Below are 20,184 nucleotides of genomic sequence, written 5' to 3'. Positions count from 1 at the left end.
AAAATGGCGAGCGGCGGCGTAGCTAGAGAACTCACTTCCAAAGAGGCTGACATTCAGAAGATGTTGGCTGCGGAGGTCCATCTCGGTACCAAAAATTGTTACTTTCAAATGGAACATTATGTCTTCAAGCGCCGCAACTATGGTACTTTTTACATCACATTTTTTTCCACTTACTTATAGCTGATATATGAATTTTGCCCTAGGTTAATTTTGAACAATCACTTCAACTGTTAACCATCTCGGTACCATAAATGAAGTGATTGTTTTTATAATATATAATTTTGAACAATCACTTCAACTGTTAGTACATATTCCTGGCTTAGAGAGTTTAATTCACGTGCATGTGCTATAATTTTGTAGTTTTGTAAATGCAGTTTGATATGTTGATTTTCAGGTTCTTATGGGATGCCTCAAGGGAGTTCTGTATATTCTTACGAGGTGTCTCCAAATGGTTTAAGGGAGTCTCCTGTTGGAAATAAGGTTTTTAATAAGACAACAGTGTTCCAGTTTTGGCAAGTAATCATGTTCCATCGAACATGTCATTCTCTCCACGGACCCCTCCAGTCCAGTAGCTAATATATCACATAAGACCAAGCTATGCTCACCTTTGACAGCTTCTGGGACAAAGAAGGGTGCTTTAAAACATACTTATAATACAAAGCCTCCCCTGAACAATATTGGCCGCACAAAGTGTCCTTCAGTTGAAGGCACTATTGAGAATTTGGCATTAGTTTGATTGGATGTTTGAACTGATTCTGATGTTATTGCAGTGAAGAAGGCATTTGCTCATGAATTACATTGTCCTGACACAACTGAGGCATCTATCCCCTCAACAGGCCTGAATACCCCATTTAGAGACTCCACTATATTTGGGAATCAGAACAATATTCCAAGAAGAACACTGGATTTCAGTTCGAGTCCAGTTGAAGATAGTTCCGCAACCAATTATAATGACATAGGTATTTTTCTTATATTTGGCACAATTTTCTCCTATACATTTCTGATAGAGCAGGACTTTGAAGATGTAACTGTCAAAATAAAAGACTTGAAAATGTGAGAGGTCTAAAGAAATGAAAAAAGAGAGGAGACAGTGGAAATAAATCGGGCTTTGACTTATGATCTGTTACTGTATTCACCTGGCAGATTTAATCAACTGAGCTACTAAATTATGTAAATGATTCTAATATATCGGGGCCATCTAATTAAGTAGCATCTGGAATTCTGGATCGATGTTGATTTGGATTGTTGAAAGTGTTATATTATGATTTAGTTTTGCAGTCCATGTGTTTAATGAAAGCGCTTAAACAACTTTTCCATTACTTTTTTATATTTAAATGAGTTTGAGATATTAGTCTTCATTTATATTTAATATTGTATGATATTTTGATATGTTTCGTACGATTTATGCAAGTTCATTCAAATGTTTGAAAATTATTTGCTTACTTCTTAATGATTTGAATGGTAGAGCATATAGTTCCGTGTTTGTTTCTTAGTTAATGTATATGTCTATTGATTGCACTCAGGTACATTTAATTCTTTTTATGGCTATTTCTTTTATTCTTTAACTGTAGGCCTTATTGAGTTGATAGGCTAATAGATTTTATCAATTTAAGTGTGACATGGTTTTGAACATCCATCAGTTATAAAGAACCATAAAGTGAGAGCCTTTTAAAAGGAAAAAAGAAAGAAGAAAGATTTTGCCATTGATATTTCCACAATGAAGTTTAGATACTTCCGCAAGAATGCAGTGAAATCCCAGAAAGCTTTCTTTCTGACTGAGTCGTGTAAGAAAATTTTATAACTGAATCAGAGGAACCGCAGCTGAAGTTTTATCTTATTGTGCTCGGTTAATTTCTAAAGCTTTATGATAGACAGAGCTAGCCCAGATGTCCAATGTGATTAAGGATACTTTGAAATTATTATTGGTGTCTTCGTTTGGTACTTTAACTAATTGATTTCTTATTTGCAGTTTTTAATGGGAGGAAAAGCTAGACATCATGCATCAGTTTTTAGCAAGTACCGGCTCAAATAAACGGTTAGCTTGGTAAAGTAGATCTTCAGTTTTTTTAGACAATTTTAGTTAGTGTATGCATTTTGCTTAGAAGATACAAAAACTCGCATATGTGCGTATGTGTCATTGCTTTTCTGCCCATGTTCAGTGGTGCTAAATACCAAATTTGATATAAGGCCAATGTTTCTTCTTATATATAAAGTTTTGACATGGTGATGGTGTTTGTTCGGTCTACAGTTTGGGCTCCCAAGTTGCTGCAGCCTTGCAGGTGGTGATGGTATATAGCTTGGCGTGGGATGATTTACACCATTTAGGTGCCTCAGATTAAGATACTAAATCATGAGTCCGTCAGTGAATTGTTGAATTCGTCAAGTTTTAGTTCAGTAGTAAAGGCAATATAGTTTGGAAAAGCGCTTATATTGTTGCCATGGGTGTGATCAAGGAATTATTGCTAAGCACCTAAGGAGAAGAAGTTGGGTTTTCAGATTCCGAGAAATGAGTCAGCACTACAAGAAAAACAGCCTCAGACAACACACATTACACAGCGGTTTGGAAAAATTCCGTTGTGCCAATCTGACATACAACGGAGAAATATTTTTCCTTAACATACCGTTGTCTGAGAGCGGAATAGACATTAGTTACGTAAACTATTGTCTATGTGGTAATCTTCAAAACTTGACAGACAAGCTTTATTTTTGAAAGTGTTGTGTGACATTGTTGACACAATGGTCTAGTAACCGTTGTGAATATAGATCGTTAAGACAATGGTTTTTAACGCGATGTTGTGTAATTCACACAGCGGTTACATTTCATTAAAAAAAATAACATTGTCTAAGAAACATCACTACAACGGTTTCAAAACAATTGTCTAATTAATGAATTAGACAAGCCTTTTTGAAACTGTGTTGTACAAATTAAAAAGTTTGTAAAATGGTTTTTCGAATATATTGTCCTATACAATATCACACAACGGGATGGAAACAGTTGTCTGAAATAACTCTTTTAGAATTTCGATAGACACCACGTGATGAGGTGGCACCATATGATTAGTCATAAGACTATCACTTGGATTGCTGAGATGGTGCAATGAGAGCCGTTGATTGAAAGGAGATTTAAAATCAGTCGTCAGATTAAAAAACGTTGATACGCTTACACAACGGTTTTTGTCAAAAGAAATGTTGTCACAGATTTTCTCAGAGAATATTTTCCCATAGAAAACCGTTGTCTAAAAGACTCGTTCTAGAACTTTCTAGGAAAGATGAGACAACAATCTTTAATGAAATAACTTTTGTCTTTAGACCTTATTCTAGAAGGTTCATTAAGGAAACAACGGATTTTTATCAAAATAATTCAACGAATGTGGCACAATATCTATTTTAGGGACTAGTAATTTTACTAGCATTTTTTTAAAAAGTCGTACAAGATAAATTTATAAATTTATTATTTTTTGATTATTTTTGTACATGACCAAAATAAGTGGGTATTAACATATATAGGGTTGGATAGTTGAAAAATTCATTTTAAAAATATTTCAGTTAATCCTGTTTTCGGGACTAGTATTTTTACTGTATTTTTATTAAAAAGTCATACAAGATAAATTAACGATTTTTTATTTTCTTACATGACTAAAGTAAGTAGGTATTAACATTCGGACGGTTGGATCGTTGAAAAATTCATTTCAAAAAATATTTCAGTTAATCTGCTACGAATCCCGTTGTGGGGACTAGTATTTTTACCAGATATATATTAAAAAGTCATACAACATAAATTTATTATTTTTTGATTAATTTTGTACATGACTAAAATAAGTGGATATTAACATCCGTACGGTTGGATCATTGAAAAATTCATTTGAAAAAATATTTTCAGTTCATCTGGTACGATCCAGTTTTGGGGACTAGTTTTTTTCCTAGATATTTATTAAAAAGTCATAAAAGATAAATTTATTATTTTTTGTTGGATTTTGTACATGAATAAAATAAGTGGGTATTAACATCAGTACGGTTGGATCGTTGAAAAATTCATTTCAAAAAAAATTTCAGTTAATCTGGCACGAATCTTGTTCTAGAGACTAGTAATTTTACTAGATTTTTATTAAAAAGTTTTATAAGATAAATTTATTATTTTTGATTATTTTTCTACATGACAAAAATAAGTGGGTATTAACATCTGTACAGTTGGATCGTTGAAAAATTTATTTCAAAAAATATTTCAGTTAATCTGGCACGAGTCTCATGTAAGGGAATAGTAACATTATTTGATTTTTATTAAAAAGTCATACAATATAAATTTATTATTTTTTTGATTATTTTTGTACATGAATAAAATAAGTGAGTATTAACATCCTTACGGTTAGATCGTTGAAAAATTCATTTCAAATAATTTTTCAGTTAATCTGGCACGAGACACATTATAGGGACTTGTAATATTATAAGATTTTTATTAAAAAGTCATACAATATAAATTTGTTATTTTTTGATTATTTTTGTACATGAATAAAATAAGTGGGTATTAACATCCGTACGGTTGGATCGTTGAAAAATTCATTTCAAAAAATATTTCAGTCAATCCGGCACCAATCTCATTTTAGAGACTAGTAATTTTACTAGATTTTTATTAAGAAGTTGTACAAGATCAATTTTTTATTTTTTGATTATTTTAGTAAAATACTAAAATGAGTGGGTATTAACATCCGTACGGTTGGATCATTGAAAAATTTATTTCAAATAATATTTCAGTTAATCAGTTACAAATTCTGTTTTGGGGAATTGTAATTTTACTAGAATTTCAATAAAAAGTTAATCAAGATAAATTTATTTATTTTTTTACATGACTAAAATGAGTGGCTATAACATCCGTACGGTTAGATCGATGAAAAATTTATTTTAAAAAATATTTCTATTAATCTGGCACGAGTCAAGTTTTAGGGATTTAGTAATTTCATTAGATCTTTCTTAATAAGTCGTACAAAATAAATTTATTATTTTTTTATTATTTTTGTATGTCACTAAAATAAGATGCATAATTTTTTATGCATAATAATAAACATAATTAACTTAAAAATTATTATATATTATAAGATGCAAATTTTTTTATTTTAAAGTCTCAAAAAAATTAAATATATATCTATAATAATATTAAATGGCACAAAGGCCCATGAAATAGTAGAGCGGCAAATATGCCGCCCATTAATTTTGTTCCTCTGCTTCACTTTTAACAAAACATAGATCTCAATTTCTATCTCTTTCACTCTCTCTTGTACAACTATCTCTTGTAAAAGTCTCTTCAAATTCTTTAATTTCTTCGAAGTAGTATGTATTTTGTTTCAAATTTAGACTTCTCGATTGATCTGTGTTCCATTTTGAAGATTTCGGATGAGGCTTTTTCAGCTTAGGGTTCTTCATTTTTGAGTTCAATTAATTGGATGTATTGGGTGAAACTTCAATTAAGTTATCTCTCTCTTTGATTTCAGTGCTTCCTCGATTTGGATTTTCGATTTGGAGCTTGTTCAGTGAATTATGGCTTCGATTTGTGGCTATATTATTATGTAAGTTAGAGATTTGGATTTGGGGCTTGTTGATACTCACTAATTATGATAGGTATTAACCGGTATTTTGTAATTGTGATTATTTCGAACAAAGTATATTCCCATGTTCACATTTTACCATTAAGTTATGACATTTTTTTGTTCTATGAAATTGCAGGAGAATCCTCTTTTAGGGATATATGCCTATGGTAAGTATGTGTTTCTCATAGTAAACATGCCTATTGATTTATGTTTTTGTTTTTTTTACATATTAGCATATATGGTCCAGGGTGTCTGCCCATCTTGGGACTAAAAATGACCTCATATGTCTATCTAATTTTCCGAAACTTTTTAAGTTGAATAATATATTCTTCTAATCTAATGTAGCAAAGAATCTTATACTTGGTTTCAAGTCCGTGACCCTGCATGACAAAGGCAATGGTGAATTGTTGGATTTGTCTAGCAACTTTATATTCACACAGAATGATGTTGGTAAGAGCAGGGCACTTGTTTATGTTCAACAGCAAGCTGCAAGAGCTTAACAATGCTGTCGTTGTTACCAGTTTGACCATTAAGTTTACTAAGGAGCAACTCTCTGGCTTTGAGGTAGCTCCATTCTGTTAAAATCTTAAGAGAAATCACTTGTTTATTAATGGAAATCTTGAGTTTTGTATTTGTTTTGACTTTTTTATCACAAAAATTACTTGAATATTTTGATGTGCTAATTCTTGTTATCCTTGAATATATATCTCAAAATGGGTGTTTTTGTGTTTAAAATCTTAAAGTTGTCTCTTTACCGTTAATTGTCTCTTAAACTTGGTTATGTTGGTGATTAAAGTAGTTTATCAGATATAACCTATTGCCTAGTTAGTCTGTCGATAGTTGGATAGTGACGTCAATGGCTTCCAACACATGTTCTAGTTATGAAATTAATATCTGTCATTGAGTCTCTTAAATCTGGAATATTGATTGCTAGATACCATAAATGAATTTGACCAATACACACCTCAGGCACCTGGAGATGCACTTTGGTATAGTAGGATGTCCAACAATAGAATTTGTGAACTAGATAACCTTTGGAATGAATAGGGAAAGAGCAGCATGTTATTTCATGATATGTGGTACACATACTATTCGATGTTTATAATCTTCAGTGGAAAAAAAATTACAAACCGATTGATATTGTCCTATAGTTAAAGTACGTAATACTTTGTTGTATTGACGTGGTAAAATCATTCAATATTAGTTAATCACTTAGTCACTACTATTTTCTTTTTCAGCCTTCATGGGCTGATACCAGCTGAGAATATGGAACAAGGAAGAAAGATGTTTCTGCTCCTAATGGTCACATTAATTCAACCAAGCAATCACTGAAGACATAGAGATACTGTAAATATTTCAAGAATTTGATGGTAGCTTGACATGATCAAATTAATTTTTCATGTAGTTGTTGTTTTTGATATTTTTGTAAATGCATGAGGACAAGTTATATATCAAAAACTAGTAAACCACCTTTTATGAAGAAACAGAAACAATGGATTATTTGCTAAACCATTGTGTAACTAAACTAAAAATAACATTTGGTATGAACTATACTGTTTTGCATACACTTTAAAACAATTGTTTTAAGTTATATAAACCATTGTGTGTTAAATAAAAAAAACTGAGTTTTGGATCTAAATTGTTGCAGCTAAGCTTTCAGATAACAGTTTTTATATGTTAAACCATTGTGTGTGTATAATAAGTACAACCGTGTAAATAAACTTTAAATAAACTTTGACATTGTGCTTGAGCTTCCAAACAATTGTGCATTTCTATAAAACACTTGTATATAAGCAAACAAACAAAGGTTACATTAAAAAACTGTCGTGTGAAAATATTTCATACAAGTATTTCTTCCACTACACTATTGTGTTAAGTGGTTTCAACAACCGGTTTTCTTTTACAAGTTGTTGTGTCATGTTCTTTCAAACAAGTGTTCTGAAACCATTGTGGCAATCTCGTTTCAACAACTGTTGAATAACCATTGTGTGACACTTAATCAGATATCGCCTCGATATTCAACGGAATCCCGATATGACAGACAACGGTGATAAACCGTTGTATGACCCTGTTTTTCTTGTAGTGCAGACGGTGGGTTTAGAGTTTTTTTTTTTTTTTGTTTTCTTACAGAATGTGTGGTTAGTTGAATACCAATTTTTTTTCTCTGCTCAAGATAGGACATGATATCTTAATGTATTACAGAAAAAAGGTCCAGGCTTGCGGTGTTAATAGACCATATTACGAGTTTAGTTTTAAGTTACTGATGGTTATGAATACAGGCATGCATAGTATACTGTTCCAATCACCAACTATGTAGTCCAAAATTACATCGGAAGGTGATTTTTTGATCACCTTGCAGTGTAATTTGATTGTTCAAACAAGTATTTAGTGCCACCTATAAGCAAAAGAATAGATGAGATCATATTTTCTACTTATAATCCCATAGTTGTATCGCATTCTGTTGTTGGTCTTTACAAGAAAAAGAATACTTTATCAGTTATAGTCAGTTATAGAGATCGGGTACAGGCATATCAACGAAAATTGTATAACTAATTTATTCATTTAAGATTATAAGAGGGAAGAGAGCTATATCTACTAAAAGTACAAATATAATAAAAGTATAAATATAGATGATTGAGTGTAAGTTTTGGTTAGTCATATTTAAAATTTTGTTATTTTATTATTTTCAAATTCTAATAAGATATTTTCATATAGTAGTTATTTATTGTGAATAGATTTTATAAATAATTTTTTATAAACCCAGTCAAATCAGGTGATTCATTAGAGCCGGATGACTCAAGTTGGTCACCGATTAAAAAAGTGACTCAAATAAGTTACTCATTTGAAAATCTGACAATATTAGCTAAAATAGTAGAATTTGGAACCTTTCATTTAGATGTGATATTTATTCATAAAAAATGTGCGAAACTCAATATATAATACTTTCAGAATTTCGATTAATGATAAAGTGATGGTTTTGATATAGATTTTTAAATGAGTAACTCATTTGAGTCACTTTTTCAATCAGTGACCAACTTGAGTTATTGGACTATATCTTTTCTGATAATGGAGATGCTGTACTTTCAAATGTTCTTAGAAGTAATGAAGTCATAATTTGAACAAATTATTTAGAATTATATTTGTCCGGCCCATATGGCAATTTCACCACCTTTGAGGATTACGTTTTCGAACTAGATGATAACACCTTAACTTTAGATTATAAGTGGTGCTGGAAGGAATTATCAATATAATATTTATATTAGTCTATTAAAAAGTATCATAGAAAGTTAATTAAATTATGTATGTTGGCACACTATACGTTGTTTTAGATACTAAATAAATTTGTAGATCACAAATGTTAATATTTATTTGAATTATCATAACACTGACGCTGACAATTTTTTTTGACAATTCATCACAATATTATCGATAAATAAATATGCATAAATATCTTTTAAAAGAATCTGCAAATATAATAACCAAAACCTTCAAACTATCATTTATGTTGAACCACCCCCCACTCTAATTTAATATTAAAAACATATATAATATAAACAATTTCAATTTTAATTTGTTTTAAAACTTTAGATTTATAAACATGAATTAAATCAAATTAATATTTTTGGATTACTCAATTCAATGTTTTTATTATATTTAAAAGCAACAATTAAAATTATAAACCATGCGTAACAGGTAAAAAATCAGACCATAATTTAGCAAAAATAAATAAATCAGACCATACTTCATGTCAAGATCTTCGAGAAAATATTTATGGTCCACCACACATTACTCAAGATAAATTTAACTATAATTTTTAAAATAACGATTAGATGTTAACATTAAAAGAAGCGGAAAAATATTTTGAAAATATTTAATTAATTATCTTTTTTATTCAGAACAAAATCAAAATTATAAACTATGCGTAGCGGGCAAAATATGTGTCATTATAAAAACAATCGCTTCATTTATGGTACCGAGATTGTTAATGAGTAGGTATTTATATTATCAATTTGGGCAAGACATGGGTCATGGGAGAAGCTTCAGATGGCAGCCAGGGTCATTGTTGCCATCGAGAACCCCCAGGACATTATTGTCCAGTCTGCCAGGCCTTATGGTCAGAGAGCGGTGTTGAACTTTGCTCAGTACACGGGTGCCAATGCTATTATTGGCCGTCACACTCCTGGTACTTTTACTAATCAGTTGCAGACGTCGTTTAGTGAACCCCGTCTCCTCATTTTGACCGATCGAAGAACTGATCACGAGGTTAGTTAGCATTTAATTGTCGAGCTTGCTTTTTATTTCGCTTAAGGATTTTATTTTGGTTGTATATATATTGTACAAATTTTTATTGTATTTACTTGATTGCTCCTTTAGATTTATTTACCTATTTTCTTTCCTAATGATGATAATTGATTATGTGATCGGAGAGAGTCACAAAGAGTTGTTGCCTAATTATTTTGGTCCTGCTGCTATTATTCGAATCTTTGGTGTCACAAGAGAAGGTATCATACTGATTTGCATCTTTCTAATTTCATCGATGTTTGAATTGGCAAAGTCTGGTGTTATAGTCCTTATGTTATAAATTTGTGTCAGTATTTTTGTTTAGTGTTTTAGTACAAGTAAATATGTGTAAGCTATTATATTATGCTAATGAAATTCCACTTATTATATTGGTTAGACTCTTAATTTATGCACAGTCCTGTTGTGTTTTTTCTTGGTTCTTGGTAGTTTCAGCTGCCTCAAAACCATTGAAAGATTAAGAATGAATAATGCACGTAAAGCGTTTGATCCGAAAATGCACCAACTATGGGCATAACATGATCTTTTTTCATTTTTGTTGCAGATTCCTTATGAAGGTGTAAAGATGAAAGAGGTACAAAGGACTTGATTATAACATCTATGGTTTCTTCATTCTTGTTCTTACTGGTGCATAAACCTTAGTTTCAAACCTCCGAGCAATAGGTTATAGGTCTCATTAGAAACCCGGTCTACATGCAAACAGAATGCGCCTGTTCTTTCTTTTTGAACATATAGACGCTCCATATTAAACTTAAATTTTCTGACTCATGTCTGCTGAGATGGAGATCCATACAAGTCATAACATCTCATTAGCATATTTCCCAAGTACATTCAAACATCATGCTATTCATGTTTGGCATGTCTATTATCCGGCTTTTTAATTATTAATAGAAACTGAGTACTGAGAAGAAGAGGATACATTATTGCATCTCTCTTTATCTGTTTTTTAATTGTTATATATTGCTAACTTTAGTATACTGCCAGAAAACAAATACCTATTATCATATGCATATACATAATTCTTGGTAAGAAACCATCTCAACTGCAAAGATATTCTCTACCACACTAATTATTTTCACATGTTTTAAAATAAAATTAAAAACGTTAAAATATTATCTATAAGTTTCCATCAGCTTATTGCTATTCATGTTTGCAAAAATTTGCTATTGCCTTGATATATGTTAAACAAACTTATTTATACCAAAGTAATGATGTGAGATTCTTTCATAAACAGTCGTATGAGTTGAACTCCAGAGGCTTGGAGATTTTCTCTAAAAGCTGGCTTCCAAGCTCCAGGACAACTACTCCAAAGCATTGATTTGTTTTTGCCATGGTTATGGGACACTTGCACTTTTTTTGTTATGGATAATAAAAACATTTTAATAACTAAAATTTTCAAATGAATAAATTCTTTCCAATAACTAACAATTTCAGCTCAATATTTTAATATAATTAAATGTTTTCAAATACAATAGTATTATGTGTTATGCAATGACATATGAATAATATGAGTTAATATTAATCAAAAACCACATTATACATTCACATATAGAAAAACAAATTGATTGTTAATACTAATATTTTATAATATAGAAAAATATTCCACAAGACAAACTTTCAAAAGTAAATATAACCAATCGACGAATATTATTTAATAACATTTTATTTAATTAATAAAAAACACTAAAAAATTATATTAAGCTTATAAATAAACATTCACATATGGAATCGACTAATATAATTTAATACCATTTTATTTAATTAATAAAAAATACAAATAAAATGATATTAAGCTTATAAATAATCAAATTAAAATTATATGTTCGCCCGTGCTTCGCACGGGTTATAGGCTAGTTATTATATAAATAGATAAATAGATATTAAATATTGATAGATCCCACCACTTTACGCATTTTTTATCTAATTTTACTCATTTTTTATACATTGTCGTCTCCGTGTCCCCCTCCAATGTAAACAATTGAGGGGGAAGGAGGGAGTACTATAGTCTAATATTATTGATGCCACTTGCCAGAACACTAGAACACCCTGGTTTTGATCCAATTTGTGAAGCCGGCCCACAAATATCTGTGATACACGGCGGTGGCAACAAATCGCAACAACATATCATTTTTATTTGTATAGTATTTTGTATTTAATTCGTATAATTTTTCCATATCCAACTATATTCAATATCAGGGTACTAATCTAATCATCTCCCTCGTAAAAGTGTAGCTGAAGATGTAGTTGGACTGTGAGGGTGGGACGCAAAGAAATTAATAGGTGGTTGTTGTGACCTGCTTACATTACTCATCGAGTGTCTCGTTATTTGATGTTATTTGACCATTTGTGCATGTTTTCCTTGCTTGTATTGTCTATATACTTATCTATATTTGAAGAAATTATTTTTATATAAGAAAAAAAAGAATTCAAATAACATGTAGTAATACATGAAAGAAGCCAACTTTGATTATTTAACTAATGATCCTATTTTGTATCTTTTGCAATTATATTTGAGTATATTATAACTACCCGATTGAAGTGAAAAAATAAGGCAAACTCAAATTTTAATACTTGTAAGTTGTATACATACAAATTTATATTAAAATCGATTTGTATATGTGTTTGAAGTTTAATGATATTGACTTAAAATTAATTAGTGTATTTTTAAGTTGAAAATTATAAATTACGAGACCAATTATAATTACTATAATAAATTTCGGTGATTCATGACTCAATTATTTATCATCCTTGTAATCCATCATCACATATAACTTGTTAATTTATGGATCTTCCAAATTTTGACAAACTAAAATCATTTATTGAATATATTAAGAATTGAACATTTTCTTAGTATATGAGTCTCTTTTACTTTGAAAATATACTAGAAATTGAACATTTTCTTTTCTCTGCTAAATAAGAATTGAATATTCATATGTATAATACTAATTATAATAATAATAAAAAATATTAGGTTTCATTTGAAAAGTAAGAGTTCAACTTACACAAAAATTTATAAGCTTTAACGAAAACACAGTGATGCATTATAAATATTTTAATATCAAAATTAGAAAAATAACTCAACATATCACAATTAATATAAGTGACATATAGAATAAAAAAAATATAAATATCATCTATTAACGTTGAATTAGAATGAGTTTTGATTTTCGAACTATCACATTTGGATATGAAAATATTAAATAGATACAAAAGATAACACGTTTTAAAATGAAACGAGTTTATAATTTCTTCATTAACAAATAAAAAAAGATAAACGATACTCAGAATAGAATTTTGGATTGCAGATTCAAATAACAAACCATATATTTGAGATCTACCTCTCAAAACAATTGATAAATGGGATCAATACCCAAAATTAAATGAATTATAAATGAAAAAATTAGAATAAGAAGACATGTACTCCATATAAGTTAGCAGTCTTTCTTCCTGAGCTTTGTCAAACGGGGAATCTACAGAGAAGTTGATCCATTTTCACAATACGCCAGCTACTCCCCATCTCCCTCGCTAATCACATTTTTGTCACTTTAAACCCCTATTTTTTATTCCTATAAATCTAATTCGCTTATTCTCTCTTGTTATTTCCATTTCATCCAGCTACCCCCAATCTCTCCTCTCTCCCAGCATTCAACATGTCAATCTCTCTGCATCTCTCCCGCTTCTCCCCCGCCGACGTCTTCTCGCCGGAATTGAAGCGCCTTCCTTGCCGAAAACTTGTCTCCTCCGTCAGGTGCGGCGCTACTTCTGAGTTCGATACTAAGGAGTTCAGGAAGAATTTGACTCGAAAGGCGAATTACAATCGCAAAGGCTTTGGACGCAAAGATGAGACGCTCGAAGATATCAAAAAAGAGTATAACAGTAAGCTTTATAATTTTGTTAACTAAGCATTATACTAGTATTATTTTGTCATCACATCACGTTTTTCGTTGTTTACTGATCATATGTTTGTGTGTGTGTGTGTGTTTTCGCATTTGCAAAATGCTATTGTTAAATTCATTATTTTATTTTTGTTAATTGTTATGCTCTTTTAATTATTTTTTATGCTGTTTGTGCAAAAGTTAGTCTGTAAGACCTGGTTTTGTTTAGTTGTTTAGTGTATATGACAGTGTCTTTATTCTAAAATCACATGTTTAGCTCAAGCAAGATCTTCATGTGTGTGACAAACAATTCATAGTACAATGACTGCTGATTTCTCTTTTTTTGGCTCGTGATATGTACCTACTTTATACTCACTCTGTCCCATTTTAGTTGTCACATTTCCATTTTTGTTGATCAAATTGACTGATCTTAGACCAGAAATTATAAATCATTCTTTCATTATTTTAAAAAATTAAAAATTACATCTTAAAGTAGATTAAAAGTTATTTCCGATGACATATATTTTTTATTTTTTCAATTGATAAAATATTAACAAATCTCAGTCAAACTTTGGTCAATTTGACCGGCACAAAACCAAAGGTGACAACAAAAATGGGACGGAGGGAGTACTACTTGTAAATTAGAAGTACTAGTACATGACCGTGTGTGTGTTTGTGTGTGTTCATCTCGGGTTCTTTTAATATACTCCACTAGATTACTAACGATATTTGCCAAAGTATACTTCCTCAATTTCGAAATAATAGTCGCTTTGACGTTTTGCAAGTAATTTGAGGTGCCAAAAAAAAAAAAATCTACATATTATTTTTTAACATTTCTTTTTCTGAATAAAAGTTTAAGATCTATATTTTTATTCAAAAACAGAAAATTTGAAAAATAATATGTAGAGATATGATTTTTTTGCACCTCAAATTACGTGCAAAACTATTATCTTGGAATGGAGGTAGTAGATTTTAGTAAGTTTATACCTTAAATTAACGTTTTGACATGTTATCTTGGAATGGAGGCCGTTTGGGTTAACTTAAAAGAAGTGACTTCTTGCTTATAGTAAAGAAGTTGAGTAGAAGTGAGAAGTTAATAAGTTAATAAAGTGTTTGGAAAAGAAGCAGAAGCTGTGAGAGAGAAGCTAGCATTCCCAGCTTCTTAAAAGTGCTTATACTTCTTTACACAAACGGGTCAAGAAAAGCAGAAGTCAGAAACCAGATTTGATTCTTGGAAACAAACACCACCGTTCTCTCCTTCGGTGATAGTTAAACTACTGTTTTCTATACTCAGTTATAAAGCTTTCAAAAAAATACTGTGTGCTAATGAATAATAGTTTAAAATGTTTTTTGCTAGTGAAATATATGTTCAGATGCTAAATTTAGAGTATTATGTTGAATTTGGTAGATCTGAAATGAGATATGTGCATATGCTATCTACTAGCAGTACAAAATATGCAATCTTGTAATGATTTGTATATTTGTATTCAGGGGAGAGTTGAGTGCACATATATATATATATATCTTATACGCCCCTTGCATTATGAAAAAGTAAAACCAGAGTTTCTTAAACTGGCGTTAGGTATCTGTGCATTTGAAGGCCATTTGAGCAGGCACAAATGATTTTTTAGAAATCCTTACGTCTATATTCAAAATTTAACATTCATATAGCTCGTGCTTAAGTTTATCTGCTATTACCCTATTGTTTTGAACACATGGTTACATATGTGGATTCCTGATTGTTTACTAGTCCAAATAATTTCCTCGGTGAAAATTTAAGCATAGCAAACTTCAATGTAAAGAGTTTGGTGAAAATAATAGTCGTCATATATGATTTGCAGGTAACATCTTACAAACTCTAAAGGAAAATGGGTATGAATACACATGGGGAAATGTTACTGTAAAACTTGCAGAATCATATGGATTTTGCTGGGGTGTTGAGCGGGCAATCCAGATCACTTACGAAGCAAAGAAACAGTTCCCAGAAGAGAAGATATGGATCACAAATGAAATTATTCATAATCCTACAGTTAGCAAGGTATATAGCTTGGCATATTTTCCTTCTCTTTTTTTTTTTGCCTGATTTCCTTCTCTTTTTAGTTTTATTATTAGAATAGAACATATCTGTTACTAATGATGTTCATGGGTGAGTAAGAAGTTTCATTGTTGGCTTGGTGTATAATCTAAGATAAGTCGTCCGTTGTGTGAGATACCTGCCTAACTTCAAGTAAAGTGTCCTACTCAATGGCATACACATTTTCCTAAAGATGTTGCACAAAATCATTAACAAGAGAAACTGTATGTCAGACCTATATTCTTCCGCATATTAGGCCCAGTAACATTATGACTGTGGTACTCTATGTAATACATACTAACTATTTCAAACGCATACTTTGCATATCAAGGATAACTACACAGACTCTTTTACGTAATCCTGTTTTTTGTACTGGGTCAACTAATGAAGTATTTGCATGCGTTAGTCCACCCAGAAGCCTTGTGCGGAAAACTTCAATTTTAGCATGCACTATTAAGCAGAATGTTTAAAAACAAACAATATTTTTGTTGGATCTGTAGTCTCAACCACCCTATCAGCTATCTATGAATTAAGTCGTCGAAACGTAACTTTTTTCCTGTTACTGCAGCAATTTAAGAATATGAATATCGAGGATATCCCAATTGAGGGTGGAAAGAAACAATTTGAGGCTATTGATAAGGGTGATGTTGTGCTACTACCTGCTTTTGGAGCTTCAGTTGAAGAGATGCGGGTCTTGGATAACAAAAATGTACAAATAGTTGACACAACTTGCCCATGGGTATCCAAGGTATAGAGTCACGTGTTATGGTTCTTTTAAGTCCAGTGGATTAGATTGTTGTCGAGCATCCACCTTATATTGAAACATCATATATATTTTTTTTTACAGGTTTGGAATTCTGTTGAAAAGCACAAAAAGGGGGAATACACTTCCATCATCCATGGTAAATATTCTCACGAGGAGACTGTAGCAACTGCATCTTTTGCAGGAAAATATATTATTATTAAGAGTATGGCAGAGGTATGTTATTTTTTTGGTATATTATTGTCTGAAATATTTTGCTTGCTTTTTAACTGGAATTTCTAAGAACATATATTTTGAGACAATTGTTTTACTTGCTCTTATTTAGGCGACATACGTGTTTGATTACATTCTTGGGGGTGAGCTTGATGGATCTAGCTCAACTAAAGAGGCCTTTTTGGAGGTAGAATCTTTTTGGTGCCCTATTCAGTACTGTGTTGTACTCTAATCTTCTAGACATGATTTTGATTTGTGAGTTTTTGTTGTCAACAGAAATTCAAAAAAGCAGTGTCTAAGGGTTTCGATCCGGACTCTGACCTGATAAAAGTTGGAATTGCAAACCAAACTACAATGCTGAAGGGAGAAACGGAGGAGATTGGTATGTCAATGTTTCACACAGTACTTTTTCTCTTTTTTGGTCTATCTTTTATCCTGCATTACGGATTTATAATGTCCAACATATTTTCATGTAACCAGGGAAATTAGCGGAGAGGACAATGATGCGCAAATATGGTGTAGAAAATATCAACAACCACTTTATGAGTTTTAACACAATCTGTGATGCTACCCAAGTAAGTTCTTATGCTTACTTAAGTGTTAGGTTTTGATGACAAATATTTGACATAATCGTGAATATGAAATTTTATGGCAGGCCACATTTCATGCTGTTAAGTTATAGTTTTTTTTCTCGGGCTCTAACTATGTTTTAATGTGTTCGCTGTAGTGATACTAGAATATCACTTAGGACATGAATCTGCAGCACTAAGACAAGCAAGCCAGTAAGGCATTGTCAAAGATGAGAGAGTAAAGTGAAAATATAAAATTAACAATCTTTAAGCCTTTTAATGATCAATTTTTTATTTTTTTTTAAGAAGAGGTAAATTAGTTAATTTTCAGCAACTTCAATGAGTAGTATAGGAAGTAGCGTGGGCTGGTTACCTTCCATAGGATTAAATATTTTTGCCTTATTGTCCATTTCTGTGCTTTTCTGAGTTGCAAACTTACAGCAGGACTCATTAGACTGTTGACATGGATTTATCTTAAGTTCTCTTTAAACAATTGCTGTAAATGACCTAGATCATTCCTTGACAAAGTGATCAACATGTCAATGGTCTATTTTCACACAGGATACAAAATAATCAACTTCATGCAAGTCCAAGTTATTTTTTTGTACCATTTGACAAATTGGCGGTAGTGCGGTACTGAAATTATTAGTGGAACTGCCAATTACATAAATTTTACAGATAGAAGGCACTATATACATCTTAATGTCATCAGCCTGTATGTGTAAATATATATTCACAACTAGCTATCTGCTAAGTGCTACCAGTGCAGTACCTTACCTTTTGTGCCTAATGCTGATATTTCTTTAGGAGCGACAAGATGCTATGTATAAGCTGGTGGGAGATAAGCTAGATCTTATGTTAGTTGTTGGCGGCTGGAATTCAAGCAACACATCACACCTACAAGAAATTGCAGAGGAATATAAAATACCATCCTACTGGGTGGATAATGAGACGAGAATAGGTCCTGGAAATAAGATAGCGTATAAGTTAATGGTAAGTCTCCTAACAACTTAATCACGATTTCCAGTTTGCATTATGTTGTTCATTTAATTAACTTAAAGCCATTATACCAGCACGGCGAACTGGTTGAAAAAGAAAACTGGTTACCTGAAGGCCCTATAACAATAGGTGTAACTTCTGGTGCAAGTACCCCTGATAAGGTAATATATTTTTTTGCAAATTGTTTCTGTATATCTGTCATACTTGCTTCCTTTGCTCTTTCAGCACACATCTGATGTTGAGGTTCTTGAATTCCAAACATATAATTCTGAACTGATTTGTTCTAAATAAACTTGAACAGGCTGTCGAGGATGTCCTTGTAAAGATATTCGCTCTCAAGGGCGAAGAATCTCTTCAAATGGCATAGACTACTGCAGAATTTATGTGCGAGACTGTGGTTGTTAATATATCTAGCCAGATACCGGATGAATAATTCTGATCGTGTTGTATCACGCCATGTGACATTAGCATATTATACATATATCAAAAGAGAGCATCTGTTGTAAGTTGAAAGCTACCCAACTCTGTAGGGGGATGTTTTCATATGGTTCTATCTGTGTTTTTATATATACCATTGGCCTGTTCGGTCAGTATTAATATATGGACACACGAGTTTGAATTTTACTTTCAAGTATGGTATACAAGTAAGAGATACTTGGCTAGAAAAGACACTGGAGTAACAATATCTTGCATTGTAACTTACTGGGATTGGTAGTTGGGATACCGCTGTTTCCCCAGCTCCTGCCTAGCGGATAGCTGGCAGCTTCTGCTATCTTCGAAAAATTTCCCGACAGGTGATGTGTCTGCATGATTTTATTGTTGATTGCAGGAGTGCAGGTCTTAATGCTATCATATCCAATAATTTGAGAAAGTATTTTGGGCTTAACAGTAGCATATAGAAAGTATTTTGTGTACCTAACATTTTCATGGGAGGACAATGGTCATATCTGGTTCACAGGTTCACCGGTCATATCTGGTTCACAGGTTCACCAAAGACTTTTCCTCCAAGGAAAACTGAAGAGATTGATTTAAGGCTCTGTCCGGAGGAAAATATGCATTTATCTTGATTCTTATGCGTTTGTTTGGACAACTAAAAATATTCTTCTAATTATATACTTATATATAATAAGCATAAAGGAGATAATTTGGTCGCATGGTCCTCTGGTCTAAAAGCTTATCATCCGTTGGATCTTATATTGAACAAATAAGCACCGCTAGATTGGAAAATTAACTTCTGTTCTACAAGGCAACTGATATCACCTTGCATATTTATAATTCCTTTTCTGAATCCAAAACAAATTCATGTGTATATGATTTTTTTAATCCCAAATAAATATTTTCTACCAGTTTTATTCGTGGAATCATATAAATCTCACGGTCACAATTTTTTTATAATATATTTTAAAATTAATAAGCCGGATTTATGTGATTAGCAAATACAAAAAATTTTTCTTAATCCAAAATAGATTCTACCTTCTTATTGCATGTTTATGATTCCTTTTCTTAATTCAAAAACAAATTATGTTTATCAATTTTAATTTAGAACCATATAAATTTTTTGAAATATATTTAAATCACATTAAATATTTTTTTATTTTTTTTAACCTAGGAACCCGCAACCGCTAACCTTCGGATCACGCAATAGCGTTAATCCACCCTTGCGGGCTATTTAAATCACACTATAATAATTCTAATATAAAATACATTTATAAATATAATCTAATAAGAGTTGGCAATAACGTATTCCACTCAAAATATATTAAAATTTCATAGAAAGAATTTAATACTTTGGCAGGGTACATACGAGAAAAGG

General features: G+C 31.4%; 1 protein-coding gene and 2 long non-coding RNA genes across 3 annotated transcripts; all 3 read left to right on the top strand.

The window, feature by feature from the left end:
* The first annotated feature begins 757 nt into the window (after window positions 1-757).
* On the top strand, window positions 758-7,884 carry LOC135146972 (uncharacterized). Its single transcript, XR_010284157.1, has 4 exons — window positions 758-959; window positions 1,970-2,035; window positions 2,249-2,510; window positions 7,663-7,884. It is a non-coding gene; the product is annotated as an uncharacterized LOC135146972 (long non-coding RNA).
* On the top strand, window positions 5,183-7,088 carry LOC108226502 (uncharacterized). Its single transcript, XR_010284181.1, has 4 exons — window positions 5,183-5,610; window positions 5,716-5,746; window positions 5,925-6,143; window positions 6,818-7,088. It is a non-coding gene; the product is annotated as an uncharacterized LOC108226502 (long non-coding RNA).
* A 5,411-nt stretch (window positions 7,885-13,295) lies between the features above and the next one.
* Window positions 13,296-18,995, top strand: LOC108228046 (4-hydroxy-3-methylbut-2-enyl diphosphate reductase, chloroplastic). Its single transcript, XM_017403516.2, has 10 exons — window positions 13,296-13,754; window positions 15,595-15,791; window positions 16,396-16,575; window positions 16,675-16,806; window positions 16,916-16,990; window positions 17,080-17,185; window positions 17,284-17,378; window positions 18,180-18,365; window positions 18,446-18,532; window positions 18,673-18,995. The coding sequence occupies exons 1-10, from the start codon at window positions 13,529-13,531 to the stop codon at window positions 18,736-18,738; spliced, it is 1,350 nt and encodes a 449-aa protein (XP_017259005.1). The 5' UTR covers window positions 13,296-13,528; the 3' UTR covers window positions 18,739-18,995.
* The last annotated feature ends 1,189 nt before the right edge of the window (window positions 18,996-20,184 follow it).

Source organism: Daucus carota, chromosome 6 (genome assembly GCF_001625215.2).
Source record: "Daucus carota subsp. sativus chromosome 6, DH1 v3.0, whole genome shotgun sequence".
Lineage (NCBI taxonomy): Eukaryota > Viridiplantae > Streptophyta > Magnoliopsida > Apiales > Apiaceae > Daucus > Daucus carota.
Note: the sequence above shows the minus strand (reverse complement) of the source record. Positions and strands in the feature narration are given on the sequence as shown.

Excerpts from the sequence above, each read along its gene's own strand:
- LOC108228046 (XM_017403516.2), top strand. The coding sequence starts at position 13,529 with ATGTCAATCTCTCTGCATCTCTCCCGCTTCTCCCCCGCCGACGTCTTC. Across the intron at positions 13,755-15,594 it reads TATCAAAAAAGAGTATAACA|GTAACATCTTACAAACTCTA; the intron begins GTAAGCTTTATA and ends TATGATTTGCAG. Across the intron at positions 16,576-16,674 it reads CTTGCCCATGGGTATCCAAG|GTTTGGAATTCTGTTGAAAA; the intron begins GTATAGAGTCAC and ends TTTTTTTTACAG.